Here is a 21,744-nt window from a genome sequence, read left to right as displayed (position 1 = left end):
GAGGAGGAGGAGGAGGAGGAGGACGAGGAGGAGGACGAGGAGGAGGAGGAGGCGCAATCTCGGGCCTTTCACTCCGACCGAGGGGCAAAAAAAAAAAAGAAAAAAAATACGACCCAAAAAAGGAGAATGAATGAATAAAAGCGGCGCTTACTTCATCTGTTTGACGATGGTGCTCTTCCCGGACTCCCCGCCGCCTGAAAGGAACGGAGAGCAGAGTGAGAGCCGGGCGGAGGGATCAGAACCACGGAGAGCACCTCCGCCCCGGCGGTGAGCAGCCCCCGGCCGGTGAGCAGCCCCGCGGCCGCCCGCCTCTCGCTTCTTACCGAGCAGGAGCAGCTTGACGTCCTTGGCGGCGACCAGCCCGTCCTCCTTCAGGTTCTTCTCGATGGCCTTGCTCCGGTCCAGAGCCGCGCGCTCCTCGGCGCTCAGTGTGCACCCCATGGTTCCAGGCGAACGAGCTGTCCCGTCGTGTCCCCCGGTCCGCCCTGTCCCTCTCCGGCTCTCGGTCGCTGCGGTCTCCCTCCCTCTGTGTGTGTGTGTGTGTCTCTCGCTTGCTCTCTCCTCGCGCGCGCGGTCCGTTACAGCATTTAGGCCCCGGACTGGGAGAGCGGAAACGGAGCCGGGATCCCGAAACGGTCGTTTCTCCGCAAATGCGCGTCTCTCGCGCCGTCCCCTCTCTCTCTCGGAGGGGTTGGAGGGGGGTGGGTGGAGGTGGAGGTGGAGGAGGGGGGTGGGGTCGTCGCGCTCGAGCCTGCTGGGTTGGGGTTGTTGTCAGGTGGGGAGGGAGGAGGGGGGGTCTCGAGCTCTATCCCTCTACAGGGCGGCGCTGAGGATGACGGTGAGCGCGAGCGATTTCACCGTATTCGTTAAGGGGAGGCGAGCTGTATGGCAGGCCGGTGTAGCATATAATCAAACCACACGGTTATCTGTGATTTAGATTAGGTAGAAGCAGAGTTTATAGTCAAACATACATTTGTTACAAGTCGGAATTAGAACTATAAATAATTCTACTGGTAAAAATATATATAATATATAAATTAAAAAAAAAATCAAGTAACCATTTACTGGCTGGACTAAATCTGCATAAACTCTTTTTCTTTCAGCTGTTCCTTTTTCAGGGCTCTCCACAGCGAGTAATCCTCCTCCATCTAACTCTGTCTTCTGTGTCCTCTGTCCTCACTTCATCTACCTCCATGTCCTCTATAATTGCATCCATATATGTCCTCTTTGTCTCTAACATCCTTCAACCAATATACCCACTCCCTCCTCAGACATGTCCAAACCATCTCAGTCTGGCCTCTCTAACTTCATCTCCCAGTCGTTCAACCTGTGCTGGACCTCTGATGATCTCATTCCTAATCCTATTCATCCTCGTCCCTCCCAAGGAGAACCTCAACATCTTCAGCTCTGACACTTCCAGTTCTGTCTCCTGTCTTTTTGTCTCCAAACCAAACAACATGGCTGCTCTCACCACTGTCTTGTAAACCTTTCATTTGACCTTTTCTGCCACCCTTTTGTCTCAAATCCCTCCTGAAGCTTTTCTCCATCCGCTCCATCCTGTCTGGACTCTCTTCTTCACCTCTTCACCACACCCCTTGTTGCATACCTCCACTTCTCCACAATCAGCATTTCAAATATCTGCAGTGCTCATTCGCTCCTAATAGCTAAACGTAAACTAGAACAAAATGTTCCAGATGTTTTCCAAGAGAAAGTCACGGTTTATATATGTTCAATGCAGTCGTTTTTATCACCTGCTTTGTGTTTACACTGAATCCCCTAATAAATATCTTAAATATCTTTGTGGATATTTGTAATCATTTGACCCACACTGGCAAATTGAGTCACAATGAGGAATCCAGTTGCTGATGTCAAAAGCTTTAAACCAGTTATAATAAAAGTCCTGCATATTTTAATGGCACTTAAAGATATGTAGTCCAACACGTGACTGGAAAAGTGAGATCCTGCTTTGAACGGCCACGCTATTATATGACAAATCGGCTTGCCATACTAGGGGTTGGCCATGCGAGACTCGCTTGACAATCTGGCGCACGTCAGAGCTGTCAGACTAATCGCGTCCGACTACAGATTATTGAAACTAAAGAGGCGTTTAAAAGGCAAATGTTGCCCCCCTGCCTCAGGTTATCGGTGGGAACTGGCCTGTGACGTCATCGAAATGTCCCACCGCGTCCACCGTCCCTCCCCCGGGACCCGGGTGATGTTTGAGACATGTCAACAACCTGAGTGGGTCTGAAAAACAGAAGCACCAGGTAAAGCAGGATAACCAGGTTAAAAGACTAGTTAACTTGGCAGATCTGAATCTTGGTAAACTTGGATTTTATTTTGATTAAAAACAACAATTCTACAAAAAAAAACATTATTTAATACATAAGGTTCACCTGTGAGGAAATGGGCTAAACCTGTCAAACGCTTTAACACTTGAACCGAACCAAGAGCAGGCCTCATGAAGACCAAGGAACCCTGCACCCAGGTCAGAGACAAAGTTGTGGCGATCAGAGCTCTGATGGCGCCACAGCAAACCTGCCAAAACTCACAGACTGGGTAAGGAGAGGATTAATCAGAGAAAAGTTTTAAGGCAACAAAACAGAAGGATTACCAAGAGGAATGAAGACTTTTATGGTTCTTACATCACCTCAAAAATTGAATCTAATTACGGTACTCTGGAACATGTTCTCAGCTTTGTATCTTCGCAAGAAAATAAGTAAATACTATTAAAACTTATCCTAATATGTTATAAATAAAACAGCTTTATTCTGAATCCTGATAAACTGTGAGTGACCTGATATTTGTCAGTAAAACCTTCATTTAAACTCAGCTACAAAAACCTACAAACACAGAAAAGATCTTCACTAAAAACTGTTCAGTTCGTTGTTTAGCAGAGAAAATTGCAAAGTAAAACTTCCCACAGCGCAGCAGTATGATCCCAGACAAAATAAGACTTTATATTATGTAATTTTTCAGAAAATAAACCCAATAGCTGCTCAAGTGAATAACCTGAAATTAGTTCCGTATTGAGGCAATTTATGCAATCTCTAGTTCAAAGAAAAGAATTTTAAAACATGCAGAATCAGACTCAAACAAAAGATACTTAAAGCCTTAAGAGGAAAGCTGCAGAAACACGGCCAAAGGCAGATAAATATTATTATATAATATCATCATTATTACATAAATTAATTGGTTGCCATTACTGATATTAAAAATAAAGGACACATCGTTAGCTTTCAGCTGAGGGTTCACATTTCATATAAACCTTTGAAAAATGTGAACTTTTACAAATAAGCTGCTGACTGAATCCATCAGGGAAAAAGGTCTCCCATAAAACAGGAAAAGATAATAAACATCAAGTACTTTTTATAATACTGCCACACTTCCAGATCATGTAACGAAATATATGCTTTGAATCCGTCTGCCTAAATCTGAATTTTATTTTGATCTAAATTCACCAAATTCATAAAATGAAAACTTAATTTATTGATATTTATGTTAACAATGAGCCTTGGAAAATAAACAAGTGGATTATTGTGTCACAGACCCAGAAACCCACCAACTATGTGACGATTACAACATTAGTGTGTGTGTGTTTGTGTGTGTGTGTTAATCACAACTTGTAAAAGTGTGTATCATATCATACAGCTGTAATAAGTGCACGATCGGAGCTTCTAATCCAGCAGCACATCTGGACAGCGAAGCAGAGTAAAAGGGAGGAGGGAGAGCTGGACCCAACACCATCCGTCATCTCTAGCAGGCGTCCTGAGGCAGAAACTCCTCCTCTTCCTCCTCAACCTGAAGCTCCCACAACGTGACTCGAACGGCCACGCGTTCAGCTCAAACACCGGCAATCAGCGGCTCGGTCGCCCAAAGCTGCACGTGTGCGCGAGCGGCGAGTGACGGCAGAGACGGGAGAGGATTAACACCAAATTATACCTGAGGGAGTTCAGGCAAAATTATGTCTTCAGTTTTAATTACACTAATGCATCAAACACAAACATTAAGCCTTTTTTTCCACTCTCTCTCACAACCATTTAATTTGCAAACACCCGTTTTATAAAAGTAAAACAAAAAGGATAACCTTCAGTTGTGCCGTTATTAGAAACAAGACCCGACAGGTTTCATCTGTAAATTGATTTATAAAGCAGAAATAAGAAAAAGGGCACATGATAAAAACACTTTATACAGTGCATTAAACTCCTGACAGCATTTTTTATAACAGTGATGACAGAATATGTCAGAGTTGTGAGAACAAACGACAATAATACTAAAAGCTGATCGTGAACCATCCAGCTCTCACAGATGCATGTGTGAATCACACACACACACACACACACACACACACACACACTTGGAGAAGATTTGAAACATGAAGAATGTCAAACAGAGACAATCAGTGGGTTTTAAGGCAGGCAGGCAGGCAGGACGCCCCCCACCCCGCCCCCTCCTGGGGCTCAGAGGACCCGTCCTTTCAGTTTTCTCATGCTCAGAGTCACTCTCACGGCTGCACGTCCAGAATGTTTTCAGCCAGGCTGGTGAGTTTGCAGTCCTCCAGAGCTCTGACCAGTCGGCTCAGCTTGGCCGCCCTCCCCTCCGCCTGGATGAAGCGGCTGAGCAGCTGATAGGCTTGCTCATACAGCCCTTCTCTCTCGTACTCGTAGGCCAGGTTGTCTATAGCCGAGCCCTTCAGAGCGCGGCAGCTCTTTCCCAGGGCCCTCCCTACGTGCTTCCACTGACGGCCCACTCCGTTAGAGAAGCTCTGAACATCGGCCTGTGTCAGCATCCGGTCCTCTGGTGGGCCAAAGAGTGAAGCGCAGAAGAAGAAAAAAAAAAACATTACTGCAAACTCTGTTTCATTGAAGGATTTCTAACCATTTCTTTAAATTTTGCTTCCAAGAAGCCAGACTCTCTTGTACTTGGGTGGTTGTGTTTATAATTGTAAGTGTCCCTCAGCCTTCCTGGTGGTTCAGTTCCTCTCACCTGTGTCCAATCTGCAGTCAGCTCACCTGTCTCCACTCAGTAATCACCCCTCTTCCCCCTTCGTGTATTTAAGACCTTTCCATCCTCCATAAGAAGTCAGGAAGTTGGCTCTCGTTCACGTGCTCGCGTGACGAAAATTGCGTCATTTTGTTCTCGTAGCAGCTTCCTCTGCCGCGTCTCGACTCAAGGCCCGGGCCGAACTGTTTCTCTCAGGGGTTTGAGCCAAGTGTCGTGTGATTGGTCAGAAGCTGTTGTGGGCGTGTTTATGCGGAAAAGCCAGCGAGCTTTAATGGAGTCGTTTAGCTTCTACTGCTGGCCGAGGCTGTTCGAAAATCCAGCCGTCTTTACGACTGTTCCAGCAAAACTCAGAAACCTGTGAGCTCAAAAAGACGTGCAGAGACACAGGCGGCTCTTTGTGGCTGTCTCAGTCGGTTTAATAAACACGTCTGGTCGCGGTGAGAGAAGCAAATATCTGTGCAAGGACAGGAGAGTTGAGATGCGGGCGGTGGGAAGAAACCCGTTTTAATGCTGCAGGAGGAGGGAGAAGCTTCCTGGACGATGAAAGGTGTGTGAGAAAACGAACGTCTCACAACCACGTGATCGAGGACCGACTTCCTGACTTCTCATGGAGCATGATGGAGCCTTAAGTCTTCTCTGCTACTGTGGCCTCCTTGCATCTCGGTTGAGCTGTTCGCTGCCGGCGTTTTATTTTCACCATTAAAGTTCTCGTTCTCACTCAGCTCCTCGGCCGTTCTGGGTTCTCTTTACACACCAGCAACAATAAAGTGGTCTCGATCAATGGCCACTGATTTTCTGTCCAGTCCTCATATCTGACCACAAAAGCATTTTGTGGGGTAAAAAACAAGGAAAGCAGAAAAGTGGAGGACTATTGAGTCAGGTTTTTTAAAAAAAAAAACAAGCTTTGGTTTCATTAATTTAAAGTCTTTCCAGTAACAAATATTCCCCCAGAGTTTCTGTGAGTTCTTGTGAGAAATGAATCCAGCATTTAACACAATATTCCCATTTTAGACTAATTAAATATACGTTAACGTGTGGCTATTTCGGTATTTAGGTGTTAAGCTGTTTTTGAAAACATATTAAGATTATGTAACACCTTTAAATCGTTGCTCTGTTTACTTCAACACTAACTTCTGAGAAGAGCCTCTGCAGCTTCTTAATTAAGACTCGTCCATCTGCGTTTTGTTGCTGAGCAGGTAGTGTTCGGTGGAAAGAGAGCGCACAAACGAAAAGTCTACCTGAAACTAAAAACAGCCCTGCAGAGATGAGAGAAGGTGGAGCTGAAGCTGCCGCTAACTGTGAGTCATTCTGAGTCTGTGATAATAAAACACGGGCAGTCTCCATCTTCTGTATCATTTTCAAAACATCACATGTAGAGTTGTCTGATTTTTGTGTCAAAGGGGTTTTTATTCAGTCAGTCAGGGCTTGAATTAAAGCTGCTATGTCTCGTTCTGTCTTTTGATTTGAAATACTGGGTGACCCGCAATAAAATCAACCCAAATATGCAAATCAAATACACTCTGATTTAATAACCTCTCACCACTGACTCGTAGTAATCAGTTTATTTAAAAATAAAAACGGATTATGGTAAGCTGAAAACAGCACCGAAGTCAGAAGCTGTCAGAAAAGGACGAATGTTGTGAAGAACAGAACCTGAGTGTGACAGCTTGTTGCATTTTAAGAAGATGCTTTTAGAGCATCCACCCACACACCTCACATGGTGAGGCCTGTAACGAGAGCCCGACAGCACCAGCGTGAAGGGAACTGGAGCCAGAACCGAGCTGGGACCCAACGACAGTGTAGCACAAAATGATTCCCATCTGCTGGAATGTCCTGCATGTTTCACTTCAACAACGTCCACGTTTATCTGTGGAGCGCCACATGAATGAAAGTTGGAGAAAGCTGTGTCGGCTCACCAAACACTCGGTTCTGAAACTTGAAGCAGTTGCTGGGGAGGGCGGACTCTTCCTGCGGGGTGGAGATGGGCTGAGGGGTCGGACCCAAGGCCTGACTCTGCAGCTGCTGCTCCAGATGTTCGATCTCCTCGTCGCGCAGGCGCTCCGGCTGACAAGACATGAAATACACTTTAAGAGCTTTTAGATGAATTAACATTCAACCACAGAAATACACACCAACTGCAACTATTGATACGACTAAAACATACATTTAGCCACAAATAACCAAAACTATAGCCACTCTGTCAGGCTAAATAATCACATTAAATGTTCATTCGGTTAAAAAGCAAAGCAACAATGAATATCTGACATAGTGGCGCTCTATTCGAAGTCCAACGGAGATGCTCAGAGTACCTGTGAGAGGTGGATGTGCTGTAGGCAGTCTTCCAGGTCGTCCAGACACAGATCCAGGATTTGAGTGCTGGCTTTGAGCTGGGTTTCAACAGCGAACTCCTGAGGCAGAGCAAAAAGGCGGCAGGCGTGCTGGCAGAGGGACTGCCGCACTGCTCCGGAGCTGTAGCTCTCCAGGAAGTGCTGACACGCTGCCACATCCACAAATTTTACCTCCACCCCCAGGAAGGGCTCAGCGTCGTGGACCTTTAGGATCTCGCAGCCACCCAGACCTCCTGCAGAATCTGACAGTGGAAAACACTGATTAATTCATGAGGGATTGTGGAGGAGCTCTCCTCCGTTCGAGCACTAGTTATGCCCGACAGATCCAAGTTAGTTCACCTATAAGAGTCAGCTTGATGACTTTGAAAATGTTGAACTTTCGCTGCTGGTCTTTGTAGAGCGAGAGCATGTCCACGCCAGGAAAGAGCGACCTCAGAAACATGACGGCGCATCCCGTCCATGGCTCCCCGTCCACAGTCTTGTCCGCCATCCTCTGAACACAGAAAATTGAATTTCAGTTAGAAACGGGAGCTCTGTTTGGTTCGAGCTGAGGTGAAGTTGCCCCGAAGAAAAGTAAGGATGACCCTGACAGAAGGAAAATAAAGGAGATCTAAATTTGTCTTAACCATATTAGCAAAATCTTCCTCTCTTCTGTGAGTAACCCCTCTGGACTTATGATCATTTAAATCTCAGCAGCAGCATATCAGACACAAATTGTTCCAGCGAAGTTTCAAATGAGTTCGAGGCGGATCTAGAAACTTTTTCTCAGGGCGTCAAAGGTGACGTTCCAGCAGGGGGGCAAAATTTATTATTATTGGTCCTTAATTTACGCATTCAGGTTATTTGTCCAAGGCTAAGAGTTAAACTAATCACATAAAATAACAATGAAGTGAGCGCTATTTGTCACCAACTTCCTGTTTTCCCCAGACTGAACAAAGACTCAAAATCAGATGTTTTTGTCAAACAACTGTATCGACTCTTTGATGGTTTGGAGGTCTTAAAACAGTGACATTTTCCAGGTTCTTTGGCAGGTAAAACCATTCAAAGGTGTGCAAATTCCAAGGGAGTTAGGACGGAGATTAAAGCTCTGTAAAGCTATGTACAAAATGTGCAAAAACACAGATTATCACTAGCCTACATAAAAGACTGCCACCGGTTTGAGGAACCCAGTTTAGTCTGGTGGACGAAATAAATAAGAACCGGTCCAATTTTTCCTCTACTCACTCGTGAACTGAATGTTTCAGAAGTTTACAATGTTGATCGAAACATAAAAATGAATTTGTAAATTTTCCTCTGCAACAACACACATCGGTGATCTTGCAGCTGAAAAGTATTTAGCTGCAGGTCATTTCATCTGGAGCTGTGTTTTAGCTGCCTGACAGGAAACAGTTGCTCTCAGCGTAGTCACCTCTCTTTTTTTGACCCTCCTTTAGAAACGCTCATTACATAAAAACATGTATAATCTGGATCCTCCCCTCCCCCAGCCCAGCCCCTGACTCCTGTACCCTGGCTGAACCGCCGGAGCTCGCCGGTTTTCTCCTGTTTCCATGCGTGCGCCCTGATGGGGAGCGCTCTGTGTGGAAACAGCATCCTCTGAGCTGGATTAGGATGTATTTCCTCATATTTCACTAATCACAGCGCGCTTGGCAACTAGGAATGCCCGCAACTTAGCCAGAATGCAGTTTTTATGTGATCCTAACCACTGCTTCTCTGGAAGTATGCTGTGAGATTAGTTTACCAGCTGTATGAGGATTACACGAACAGTAGGAGCTTAAAATATATCACTGATCTTTTGCTGCCAAAAAGGTTACCTCTAGTATTCCCTGGACAGCTCGTGTGACATTCGAGCAACGGGACATTTGATTCACGTGAGAGCACACTTCCACAGATAACTCAGGTGTTCGGGGGGGGGGGGGGGGACGCCGCACGAACTTTAAAATAATGGAGGAAACGAGGACAACACAGTCACCGTCTAAAAGAATAAACACATTACAATGACAACAGAACTTGAATTATCACCTTGAACAGAAATATAGTCAAATTGAAACAGGCTGATTTCTACTTTCGTAACAGCTGTGAAAATACGCACCTGTTCAATGCTTTTTGTATACAAGTATCATCTACGATACTACAAAAATAACCACTAAATATGTATCATTCTCTACCAAAAGTCCCCGTTATTTGTAATAAAGAAGCAAAATCAGCAGAGTCATGTTTTGTTGCCAACAATTACGAGTCGTTTGTTTACACTGGAACATTGACGAGTTGAGACCAGGATATCGAGTTGGTAAAATAATCCCAGGTTGTAAACAAAGTCAGATGGAGAACAATGGAGTCAAAAGACGGCAGGTGGAAAGAGAAAAAGTGAAGTTCTTCTTCTGAAAAGAAACAACAACTAAAAGCTGGGAAGACGAGTCGACAGGAGCAGAGTCATTTTGGGGAAAAAAGCAAAAAACACAGATAAAATCAAAACCAAATGAGCTGTGCTGAGATCATCTGAACTCTAACGGTATTATTTCTGTAACTGATCCCCAAATTTAATCCAGGTGAAGAATATTAGCCATTTTACTAAAACCCTGATGAGTTTGAGTCACATTAACCCCCAAACAGTCATTTAATGATGTCGAAATTGTGTCAGAAGCGGAAAAATTCATATCAAAAGCACTGAAAAACTCCTGTATTTTGACGATTATTATGGCTTTAAATATTGCGAAAAGAGCCAGAGACTGAAACAGCCGACAAACGGCTCTTAGCTTGTTTGCTCTTGCAACAAAGAAACAGGAGCTTGTTAACACCTTGCTGAATATGGTGGTGAAGGACATTTATAGCCGTGGGAATGAGGAGTTTAGAGAGTTTAGGAAGAAACTGGACACAGCTTCTGTATTTTCCAGCGGGGAAGGAGAGTGAGGGTTCAGATGTTCCGTTTCTCCTGTTTTTACCTGCCCAGGTCTGCAGACGACTGATTCAGATGAGAACACGAGCGCCGAAGGCCTCGCTGCGAAGGTTTCGTGACCTCGGTTAACGCCGGCGCTCCCTGCCTGCCACTCTGTCAGCGGATGGGAGCGAGAGCGAATGAGCGCGGTCCTCCTGGACGTTGGCCACCTGCCAGACGCTGCACGGCTCAAAAACATTTTTCCACAAAAGCATCCCTCATGACAAGAGCGGCATCGGAAATAAAATCACGTGTGTAGCAACTGATGCAGCTGCCAACGTGAAAACCCAGCCCACCTGACCCTGATTTAAAAAAATAAATTAATAAATATTGTTCCAAAACAGGCTGCATCCTTTCATTATCTAAACCATCTCTTGTTACTTTCTCCATCTACTGCAGAGCAGAAGTTAAAAACACCAATCGCTCATTTTGTAGGACACAAATCTAAGCCTCGATGTGAGGAAAATAAAGATCAGGAGACAGAAACCACAGCAGGGAGCCCTAAATCAACTCCACTCAGAAAAAAACAAAAACAAATGAGCTTTCCTCTTAGAGGACAAACAGGAAGACAGTGGACACGTGCTGTGTCCAGAGGAGTCCATTTCTTCTGGAAAAAAAAACAGACCGCAGTTTGTTTGAGCCAAAGATAACAGAAGGCTGTTATCAGCTGACAGCAAACCAGCGTTGATGGTGATGTGGCGTGGATCGGGGTGAAAAACGAGGTACGGATGGACAGATGTCCGAGGGGAACGGGTGAATGATCTTTATATCTAACTTATCTTTTAATAAACAAAAAGGTACCGGAAAGGTAGAAAGACCAGGAACAGAATCTGTGGCTGAAACCCCCGGGATCAGATTTACACTGAAACAGGTTTGATAATTAGTAAACAGAAACCAGGCATGAAAAAAGCAGAAAGCTAAACAACGCAGAAAACTGTCCCTGACCCCGAAACGTGCAAACAGGAGCAAAGAACCGAAAAACGACAACACCAAAAAACGATTTCTGTGCCAGCGATGTGGCAGAGTGTGTCCACATCTGTCTCCTGTTGGAAATCTAACGCACATCATTTAGAAGAAGAGACTCAGAGAAAAACTGTGGACTGCTGAGCTGCTGAACTCTTATACTTTACAGGAACGGACACTTATTCATCTCGGATTCATCTTTTTAGTTCCCAAACAATTAAAATATCAAGATTAATCCAAAAAAGGAAGCTGTATGTTAATTTCAGATGGAAACATTAGTCCGTCTGGCTAAAGCTGCACAAAAACATGCAGCTGTGAAAAGATTGTTGAACATTAGATGGCAATGTCACAAACAATAAACCCTCAATTTCCTCAATCCTGTCTATTAATGAACAGTACTCCAAGAAATCATTTGTGACACTGAAATTACGAACATTTAATAGAGCAATGACAAGAATATTTCAACATATTGAGTAAAGCTGCGCAGTATATCACAGATTTATCATCACTGCAAAATCAGTGAGGACAATATCGATACAGCAAGGCCTTGCTAGAGTGCAATAAAACAATAAATCATGTTTTTTTTCCTCATAAAGCGGAGTTATTCAATTACAATGTTCGGGGAGCCACAGTTAACAGCTCAGACATCCGGCAATTATTGTCATGACCTAAATTTATTTTACGATTTAAAATCTAGTTTTATTTTAAATGAACTCCAGGCGGACTGATTGTGTGTGGAACATTAAACCGATTCTCGCCGCCTGGATCCATCCTGCGGTTGGCACAGGGCGAGCACAACAGCGCGGCAGCGGGGTGTGTTTTTTTTTTTTTTTGCTCCACTGCAGGGGGAGAGGTGGAGCAGATTGGCCCCACCTCGGGGGAATAGTGCCAGGTGAGGTTAATTAGTGCATCGGCAGGGCGTTGTCTAATCAAGCTCTCTGGTCGTCCTTATATGCAGAAGCGAACCGAGCCCCTGGAGGCCGCCCGGGCGCCTGCCTGTGCGCTCGTTGTCGTCGTGGTTGTCGTATTTGTTTTGGGGAGTAGAGTTTGGACGGGCGCTTCCACCAGGTCTATCTGTATTTGTTCCTTAAGCTTCCTCGGGCGGTGTGTGATCTGTAGGGAACCCAGGGTGGCAACGACTGCTTCACTCCCACACACACACACAAACCTAGGTCCATTGTTAAGGTAATTAATGAAGGGCCTTTTTCACAGCAGGCATTTTGTCATGAAACAGTAGAAAAATACAGGTGTTACGAATCCCACTGATTGCCACTCTCTCTTCCCAAATAGAACAGAACCTTGTTTAATATAATTACTAACACCTGTGTGCTCATATTGTTCCATGTTAAAAATGGTACTTTAAAAAAGGCAGAGTTATTATGTCATGAATACAGTGTTATAAAATATGTGCAACCCTAAAATAAAGATAGATATAATCAAACTTCATATACTGCCATATGACAGAAGTTATAATAATAATGTCACAAAGCCCCGCCAGTTGCTTGAGATTTAAGCTTTTTTAGTACTTCAAAAAGCCAAATTAGATGATTTCTTTTTACATCAGGGTTTAGTTTTTAGTTTGTATCATTTAGAGTAATGATGGTATTAAGGACTTTTTTTACATCCAGTGTAAACAAAGGGAACAATTACAGTAATCATAAAAAACTGCATTTAAAGTCTTTTGAGACTTATTAGAAAATGAAAATATTTGTGAATTATCTTAACGCTTTTTTAAAATACTTTACAACCATAAACTGATATGTCGAATGTCCTTTCCTGCAGAATTTTATGAAATTCAGACGGATTAATTATCAATATGTGTCGTTAGGGCAACATCAGCCTGCCCTGTTTCATGTCCTTACAAGTCTGACACACGTCGAGGGAATCTGTAGAGAAATATATCCTCATTTCAGACCCTAATCTGTAATCTGTAAGTGTTTTCTGTTGAGATCTAGAGACTGGCATGGCCTTGGATTCACGTGAAGAAATGTCATCTTGACAGAGACTACTCCAAAGCAGGAAGAAATGTTTCACATTACGATCAAACTTGTCAGTAGAACACATGTTTTTGTTTCATGTTGTATGCTTTCTCTTTTAAGGAGCAAAAACAGCCTCACAGAACCATAAGTGTACGTTCAATGTCTTTCCTGCTTTGATTCATTTATTTTTATCCTAATTTGTCACCGTTACGTTCGCTGGAAAGCACTGATTATTGCTTTATAAAGGTGCAAACACCAGATTAATTATAGTTCAAATTAGAATTTAGCAAGACTTCATTTTGATCTCAGCTACGCCGTTTAAAAAGGTCACCTGGATCGTCAGATAATTGGAAATTCTCCCGCATGACCAGTTTCTTTCAAGGGTTTTAATTTCGTCCTTTGCAGCGGACTTGTATTCTCAAAGGTGACAATCTATTTCTGTTCTGGTTTGAGGGTTTACAGTCGCAGGCTGGACCTAATTGACTCATTGTCTTTTTTTTACATTTTATACGGTTTGAAATAGTTACATCTGCTGCATTGCTGTGTTCTGTGTAAATAAACGAAAGTAGTGACAAAGCATGTTTCTAGTGCATATAAATACAAAGTAAATCTACTCTGTTAGTACATTGGATTAACTTTTATCATTATCCAACAAAGCACAAGCTAATTATCTGGTAAATACCTTAAAATAAAGGTGAAATTGTACTTTAAATTACTGTAATTTGTCGACCTGTTGTCTCTCCATCACCTGCAGATGGGTCAAAGTACACCCACCTGCAGGGTCACACCTGTACTGGCCTCCCATTCGTTTCACCCAGGATCCAGTTTAAAGGTTCACCTGTACGGTGTTTGGTACGGCACCACTTTACGAGACTGAAACCTTAAATGCTCATTCTCCAGCCAGAAAGCTGACTAAGGTTGGGAGAAACTCAGCTGCTTCTTGGACTTTCTCCAGATCCAGAATCAGAAATAAGTGGAGCTGCTTACACCTGATCAGTTGTATTCACTGCAAAACAGTCTTTTTTCACTGGGCTTTCAGTCCTACTTGACCAGGGTTATATCTTGTCTTTTATTTAGTGTGCAAGCTAAAGTTATTTAGTTTTTATTGCTGTATTACTGCTCATTTTTATGGCTGTAACTGAGCACACGGCTCTTAGTAAGGTTGTTAATAAAAGCGGCAATGAAATATAATTTGCCTTGACTAGACAGCTTTATAAAATAAGTCAGGAAAATGGAGACGATAACAGTAAAGTTGAAGCGTGAACATCTGAGCTCTGTAGAAATTTATGCCGTAAAGTCGTGGTTGCTACGCAACCGCACGTAAAGCTACAGGTGAATTCGCTTACAGCAAAAGTTATGTCGTTAGCTGCCGCTAGGGGTAACTTTTTTAAATCATTAACTGAACACAGTTGATAGCTGTATTCAGCCGAATTAAGACAGAAGCCGTGTATTTTCACATTTTGTGAATTTTGCGTGGACGTCGTTCAGCGGAGAGACGCACGGCTCGTGCTAGGAAACGTCACGTACAGTAGTTACAACTGCCGCAAAACTTCGCTCCGCCGTCAGAAAGTTCACGGCGCGGCTTAAAAGGCGGAAACGCAGACAGGTGAAGATTCTAAAAAACCCGCTTTTCTGATTCGCTGCCAGGCAGAGCTTTTACGTCAGAAGAGACTTACCTTTAATAACTTTCCTTAATTTGTTCGGTGAGGCCACCGCCTGAGAAATCACACCCACTGACATCGAAATGGCTTCCTGCGCTCCTATTGGCTGAGCGAAAATCAAGCCTGGCTCTGATTGGTGGAAACCGGCAAGCAAACGGGAAGTAAATGACGAGCAGGAAGTAGGTGTTTTTTTTTTCCTTTCTGTCTCTTTTTGATGTGGGACTTAACTAATCTTTAGAGACATTTCCTTTAAATGATTTACGAGTAACTCCTTGTGGATAATTTAGAAGATAAAGATGTATTTAGGTTAAAACACTACTTCAAAGAGATGAAAGTGAAAGCGTTACATCCTGTTCACATCCTCTTTCCTCCCCTTTAAAGTGCAGAAATTATGTTTTTAAACTCCTCTTCTGGTCAGAGTACCCTTCTTCTTTTAACTTAGTTCATTAGGTAAAAAGCAGAAAAATAGTATTTCACTCTAAAAACATTTTTGGTTTAATGCGATAAAATGTGTCAAATAAAGTGAACACGTATGTTTAACTAATGACACCAATTTCAAGCACACGCCAAACAGCTGCAGGATTGTGAAGTTGTTTCTAATTTATTGTAAAGACCTGGTTTGTAGCAATCATACCAAGGAGATTGGACTTTTGTACTCCCTTCTAATCCTTGACACCTTTATTTTGTATTGATTTCTATCTCTGAATTAGTCAGGATGTACACATTTAAGTTGAATTACAGTTTTTACTGTAAAATACACATCTCATATCTACTCAACCAGCTCCTGGGATCAGACATGTAATAAAAGTGCCACTAAACTCAGAATTAAAACACCTCCACTGAAAAACCTGGTTGTATTTGGACTCATTTGTGGTCTATACTAATCCTCACTTTTTACTCTTTGCATATAATTGTACACATGGTTAATTTGCAGGCATTTCTATTCTGATTATACCTAATTTGAGCAATCTTTTTTGCATTTCTGCCTGTGGCAGACAGCCCTTTAGGTTTGTGCCACTCCAGTGACCGCTCCATTACACAAAGGGTCACAACTGTATGAACGACTGTTTTTGATTTAATCAAAACTTCTCATTGGCAATTTGCTTTAAATAAACATGCACTCAAGAAAAAGTTAAATGTTCTAACTCAAATAACTCAAGTTAAAAGCCTTCGTGGTTCAAATAAATCAGAAGTAATAAAAAAAGCATATTCTTAAATAAAAATAGGTGAAAAAGTACATTTTGTTCAGTTTTGTGGTGTAACTGCAGTCATATAAAAAGGTGACAACTTCATAATGACACCAAGTCAGTTTGTATTAACTGCTGTTATTTACATCATGTAGCTAATAGATTGTTTATTATTTAATTGTTTGCTCATTGGGCCAAACTTCACCAAAGAAGCTCAGTTGCAGATGAGTTAAAAAAAAGGGGCAGCTCATTTGTCTTTGTAAATACTTAAACCCAAATAAAACAAATAATTAGTGATATGCAAATTTATTCACAGTAGACAAAAGAAAAATCATAAAACTCTCTGCAGGAAGAACTGCCCACAGAGGAACTTTTGTGATTGACGTGTTTCACAAATTTCAGAGTCTCTTTGTCTCTGTAGACGAGGGCAAGCGAATTGTCCTCTGGATAGACGGTCAGAAGCTGTGAAAACAAAGCAGTGAAGATGTCCGGTAAGGTGTTGCCTGCATGTTACACTCTCTGCTGTTGACTGTAATCATCATCACTCACCTCCTCATCTTCTTCATTAGCAACATAACACGTGAATCCCCCGAACTCTGACTGCCAGCCTACAAACACAATCTGTCAGTATTACAATACTTGTTGTTATTTTTTAAACTCAGTTTTTTTGCGCTTACCCGTGCAGCCAAAGGGTAACATCAGGTCCAGGGCGTATTCTGCCTGCGCCGCTTCTCCATCGTGCAGCAGAGTGTAGCTGCCATGGGTCCAGCGACGCACTTCTCCGCAACACACAGGTGTGCTCAGCTCTAAGAGATTCAGAGATTAGAGAACGCAAACACACCTGCTGAAGGAAAAACGGCTCACGCTTACCTTTCTCTCTGCTTGCGTTCACTGCTGTTGATGACGATGGTTCTGTTGAAGATCCTGCCACTTCCTCTTCTTCCTCGTCTTCCTTCTCTTCGTCCTCCTCCTCATCAGCAGGACACAGGTAGTGCAATCGAAGGCCGGTAAAGTTGGAGAGGAGGAGGAAAAACGCCTCCGACTGAAGCAGCTCCCAGCAGGACCTCACACACTCGGGCAGAGTATCCAGAGAGGCCGCCTCGTAGCACCTGAAAGCAGAATTCATCAATCGTCACAAGGTTATGGCAACACATCGAATGACACGTTGAATAGCGCCCACCTCTTATTGGGTGGGCCTCTCTTCGTCCACTGAATCTGGGCCAGTTGCAGAGCTTCACACACCTCCATGAATTTCTCCTCCTGAAGACAAATAAGCGACCGATTGTCAGGATCAGACGGGAAACGCTGAGGAAAACCCAGATGGGACGGTACCTTCAGGAAATCTTTGAGCTGAATTTCAGAGCTGTTTTCAAACTCCTCTTGGATCTGCTCCTGATAGGACATGTCCAAGTACAGGGGATTGATCCACTCAAGCAGAACTGTCTCCTGTCAGGAACACAACAAATGTAAGCAGGCCTTAGGCGAAACAATAGGCATCAAGTCACTATTAATTACATCAGAAAGAAGAGATTTTCTCTTGTTTGCGGTCTGTATGCTAAGCTAAGCGAACCATCTGGGGATAATATCACTAAATTCTCACCAGAAAGCGGCTTAATTGCATTTCCCGAAACATAAACATACATCTCTGGGTACGTGCGGACTCCTCGGGATGGACGGCTCTGCGTGACGAGGAGGTCGTTCTAGAGGCGGCCCGTGAAACCAGCCGCTCAGAGACAGACGACACTTGTCCTCCGATAAAACCTCTGACACCTGCAGGAGAAAGAGAAAGAAATTTCCAATCAGTTGTCGTTTTATTTGTGTGCAACTGAAAAACGAAAAGCCCCAACCGCTCACTTGGTGAAACGATACAGGAGAGACTTCGAAGAGGACGAGTGTGTTCCAGCAGGGTACAAGAGATTTCACAACAGTCTGTGGCTGGAAATTACCTGTTGATGGATAATAAACACACGTTTGTTATGCTAAAGTGCAAACACACACACACAATGAGAGGCTTACTGTCTGTCGTGTAAAGGTCGAGGGTTCCCCCATCGCTGCTCTGCCATGGAGGCACGAGATACAAAATGAAAGCTACACGTCTCCCCTCCAGTTCGTCATCATGACACAAAAGGACATCTGGAACAACAACAACAACAAAAAAAAATGATTGTGATTCACGAGAAGAAATGTCTGAACTGCAACGTATTTTCAGTGTGCACGATCTCACCCGTGTATTCATATTTGGCACAAGAAATATCCACGGTGGGCTCCAGCTCGACCCCCAGCACTTCCCCGAGCCAGCAGCGAAAACGCTCAAACAGAGCCGCCCTACAGGGACACAAACGGCGTGAGGACCTCGCCGCCTTGTCGCAGGATGCTAACATTTAACACCGAAACACAGTGATATTTCAACCAAGCCCTCTGCACAGACATGAGTCTGCCCGAAAGCCCGCCGTGACATTTTCAGCAAACATGAATAATAAATGATCACAAACAGGGGGGCTGTTGTTGTGTATTTAATGGTGGCGTTTAATCCCCTGGGCTGCGTTTCGTTTGTGGGTGTGGCAGGTTCGACTGTCGGGTTTATCGGCCGTCATTTCATCAACGGACAGCAGTGATCTCAAAACCACACAAAACCACCTCGGAGTCTGAGTTTCCATCTGGAGCTGAAACCAACAAGTTCACAGCCATGAGGGCACCTCTCCACTGAACTCAGTTTAAAAAAAAAAAAACATTCAGAGACAAATATGTATCTACAATTCAAATAATTCTGCTCAGTTATTTCCAAATTTGACAACAAACCAGCTTGGAAAATGTCTGGTTAGTAACAGATAGTTAAGTAGTTACAGATTTTAAAAAAAACCCACTAAATTCACCAAAAACAGTCTTGTTGAATGACCCTTTAAAGCAGCATTAAAAGACAAAATAATTCACCCGCTCTCTCTGCACATCTCTTTCTTCCTGCAGGCCTTTTGACAAATTTCCAAAGAGATTATTGTACCTATGAACACAATATTTCTTAAATATCTGATGTATAAACATCAGCACAGTTTCTTAGGGTTGTCAGGGTTGCCTACCCCTAGTTTACACAATCATATCTTTTATTTGACAGGACTCAGCTGTCAGCCTCTCAGGACATCTGGTAGCTACAAATTAGACATTTGTGTTGATTTCCAGCACACTGATCTTGTGTTAACATCCAAAAACACAGGAAAAGTAACATCTTTGTGCTTCTGCGTCTGGGGCGTTTTTTTAAATCAAGATAAACTCAGTGGTATCATCAAATGTTAAAGCACCGAATAGAAGAAATAATCCAGTTTGGGAGCAGAGGTAATCTGTGGCTCCCCCTGGTGGATAGGATTATCAAATATGTTCTCCTTTAAAAGCCTTTTTTTTATTGAATTTGTTTTGTATTGATGCTGTAATAAACTGAAGATCAACAAGTGGGATTTGAAAGGTGCTTCTAACGTTCTTCAAATCGCACAATATGAAACCAAAAACGCCTTGAAGTGTACCTGAAGCAGCAGGGCTGTTTGAATGGCAGCAGACAGATGAATACTTTGTTCAGTGTGCCATAAACGCTCTTTAAACGTGTTAAGCAAATACGAGCAATAAGATCGAGTTTTGAAATCTGACACTCGGATGTGCCACAAGCACAAAGACAGATTACACAGAATCCATTAATTCTCGGCACTAACCTCAACCCGCATCAGGACCCCGGAGACGGTTCGCCTAAATCCACCCAGCACTAATGCACCTGCTTTTATAACTCGGTTTTACGGTAAAGGTTCCTCTGTGAGGCAGGAAATATGGATGACAGTAAAAGTAGGTTTTTGTGTCTGAAATCAGAGATAAGCTGGTGGAACGGCAGAGATTAATTGGCCATTAATTGTCGCCTCGGTGGCTCTTCAGTGAAGCAATAACAACCCACAAATGTGCATGAAAAAGGTCATGTTTTACATCTTATCACCTGACATGATGAAGTTATTTAACCTACATATGGTTACCTCAGTCCTGCGATATGTGGCTCATTTCTCTTCCTCAGATCATCCGACTGCAGGAGAAAAACAAAACAAGAAGCAGCTAATAAAACACCAATCAGCTCGGAATAAAAAACAGAAAACAATGACTTGTTCTGATAGTCACCTGTTTGAATTTGTACAGGTCGTTTGACTTCTCGTTGAAGCTGAGCTCCAGCAACTCCCTCTGCAGGTTTTCCACAAAGGTCTCGCTCTTGATGAAGTTCTTGACGATGCAGTGGGGGAAAGGGTGGCAGTCCAGCTCCAAGTCCCCTGAACATTCACAAACACAAGAAGAGGTCAGTTTCTGTAAAACTGGGAGAAACGATAAAACTGCAGCTTCAAATTAATTCATCTATTTTCTCTCAGCTTCACTCTGCAGCACATTTACACTCACTCTTAAAGTCATTATAATAGTTATTATATTAAGTAGGTTAACTATAAATTATATTCCCTTAAATTATAGGTTGCAGCAAAGCAAAACAGATCAATCAGGATTAATATTTTTTTATTTAAAACTGACTTGAAAAAGTAAGTTTTGTTTTACGTATGTGCATTCTTGAAATAAGGTGTTAGGGTAAATTTGGAATATGTTTGTTGTATTTTAACTCTTAATTATCTGCAGATTTATACAATCAAAACATGGAACATCAGAGTCACTGAGGTGAGAAGTAAACGCATCCTTTTTGTTTTTAATGAAGCTCGATGAACGAGTTAAACAGGATGTGTGCACGGACCCAGGTTAAACTAATCACCAGAGACGAGACAGAGGTTTCCCTTTACGGACCCTGGCTGAGGCGAGTCCCGCGGCTCCAAGCCTCCTTCACGGCTCTCTTCAGCGGCTCGTCCCCGGCGTCGACGCATAGCTCCGCCGTCTCCACGCAGCTCTTCTTCCTCTTCCTCTTGTCGGTGGTTCCGCGCTCCTCCTGCGCTCGTTTGGACGTCATAACAAAAACTGCCCGGCGAGAGAAAACGGGAAAACAAACTTTTAAAAACAAAACAAAATACAAGACAAGACGCCTCTGACAGGCTGCCGCGTGCGACTAGCGGCTGTTGCGTCGCGGAAAGATGACGTCAAATCTACTTCTGTTGTATAGTCCCGTGTATCGACTGTCAGACAAACAGGACTGAAAATATAACTATAAAAACTTGAACCTAACTTGTTTTCTCTGTTTGATAATTAACTGTATTTTACAACAATAGTTCCCTAACATTTCAGCTTCTGACCGTTAAAATACCAGCGTGAGACTTGGTTGAAATATGTAAATATTGAAAAAAGGGTTAACTAAACATAATGAACACCTCTTTATCCATTTATAACTACACTTTTTTATATCTTATAACAACTGTCACAAAGATATGTTATTAGCAATCACTTTTAACTTCAATTTTATGTCTGAGATCGCCTCAAGACTCCTAATTTGCTGTCTTATGACCCCAAATTTTGGAGCTAAAACAAGCAATAACTGAACTTCAGATAATAAATCTCAAATTATTATTATCTTTAATAACTCATCTAATCAACTATTTCTTAAACTGACACGTTTTTACATATTGGTACACTTAGGAAAGTAATTGTTGCATCCAAGAATAAAATCAATATATTTAATATAAAAAATTCACTTTTATCCTTTGTTTATTCGTGTGTAGCTTC

The 21,744-nt window shown here is 42.9% G+C and overlaps 3 protein-coding genes and 1 long non-coding RNA gene across 5 annotated transcripts in view; 1 reads left to right on the top strand and 3 right to left on the bottom strand.

The window, feature by feature from the left end:
- Positions 1-724, bottom strand: part of gnao1b (guanine nucleotide binding protein (G protein), alpha activating activity polypeptide O, b) — a 5,647-nt gene extending 4,923 nt beyond the window's left edge. The window contains exons 1-2 of the mRNA XM_017403931.3: positions 324-724; positions 152-194 (exon numbers count right to left, since the gene is read on the bottom strand). Of these exons, the coding sequence (XP_017259420.1) occupies positions 152-194; positions 324-441 (161 nt within the window). The 5' untranslated portion in view covers positions 442-724. The remainder of the gene's footprint in view (positions 1-151; positions 195-323) is intronic.
- Positions 725-4,125: 3,401 nt separating this feature from the next.
- tradd (tnfrsf1a-associated via death domain) lies at positions 4,126-15,027 on the bottom strand. Its single transcript, XM_017441283.3, has 5 exons — positions 14,903-15,027; positions 7,692-7,845; positions 7,314-7,594; positions 6,921-7,068; positions 4,126-4,797 (listed from the first exon to the last, which is right to left on the bottom strand). Exons 2-5 carry the CDS (start codon positions 7,840-7,842, stop codon positions 4,505-4,507), a joined length of 873 nt encoding a protein of 290 aa, XP_017296772.1. The 5' UTR covers positions 7,843-7,845; positions 14,903-15,027; the 3' UTR covers positions 4,126-4,504.
- Positions 15,028-16,364: 1,337 nt separating this feature from the next.
- Positions 16,365-21,169, bottom strand: ogfod1 (2-oxoglutarate and iron-dependent oxygenase domain containing 1). 2 transcript variants are annotated; one of them, XM_017440854.3, is made up of 13 exons: positions 20,878-21,169; positions 20,218-20,363; positions 20,079-20,125; positions 18,299-18,399; positions 18,091-18,207; positions 17,929-18,020; positions 17,716-17,844; positions 17,407-17,520; positions 17,255-17,334; positions 16,945-17,183; positions 16,752-16,880; positions 16,624-16,682; positions 16,365-16,536 (listed from the first exon to the last, which is right to left on the bottom strand). In XM_017440854.3, exons 1-13 carry the CDS (start codon positions 21,035-21,037, stop codon positions 16,381-16,383), a joined length of 1,569 nt encoding a protein of 522 aa, XP_017296343.1. In that variant the 5' UTR covers positions 21,038-21,169; the 3' UTR covers positions 16,365-16,380. The 2 variants fall into 2 exon arrangements, with proteins under 2 accessions (XP_017296343.1, XP_017296351.1); XM_017440862.3 differs by having other exon boundaries at positions 20,846-21,127.
- On the top strand, positions 20,275-21,047 carry LOC119617732. Its single transcript, XR_005234127.1, has 2 exons — positions 20,275-20,389; positions 20,792-21,047. It is a non-coding gene; the product is annotated as an uncharacterized LOC119617732 (long non-coding RNA).
- Positions 21,170-21,744: the final 575 nt, after the last annotated feature.

The sequence above is a fragment of the Kryptolebias marmoratus genome, linkage group LG15 (assembly GCF_001649575.2).
Source record: "Kryptolebias marmoratus isolate JLee-2015 linkage group LG15, ASM164957v2, whole genome shotgun sequence".
NCBI classification, from domain to species: domain Eukaryota; kingdom Metazoa; phylum Chordata; class Actinopteri; order Cyprinodontiformes; family Rivulidae; genus Kryptolebias; species Kryptolebias marmoratus.
This window is presented reverse-complemented; position numbering and strand designations above follow the sequence as displayed.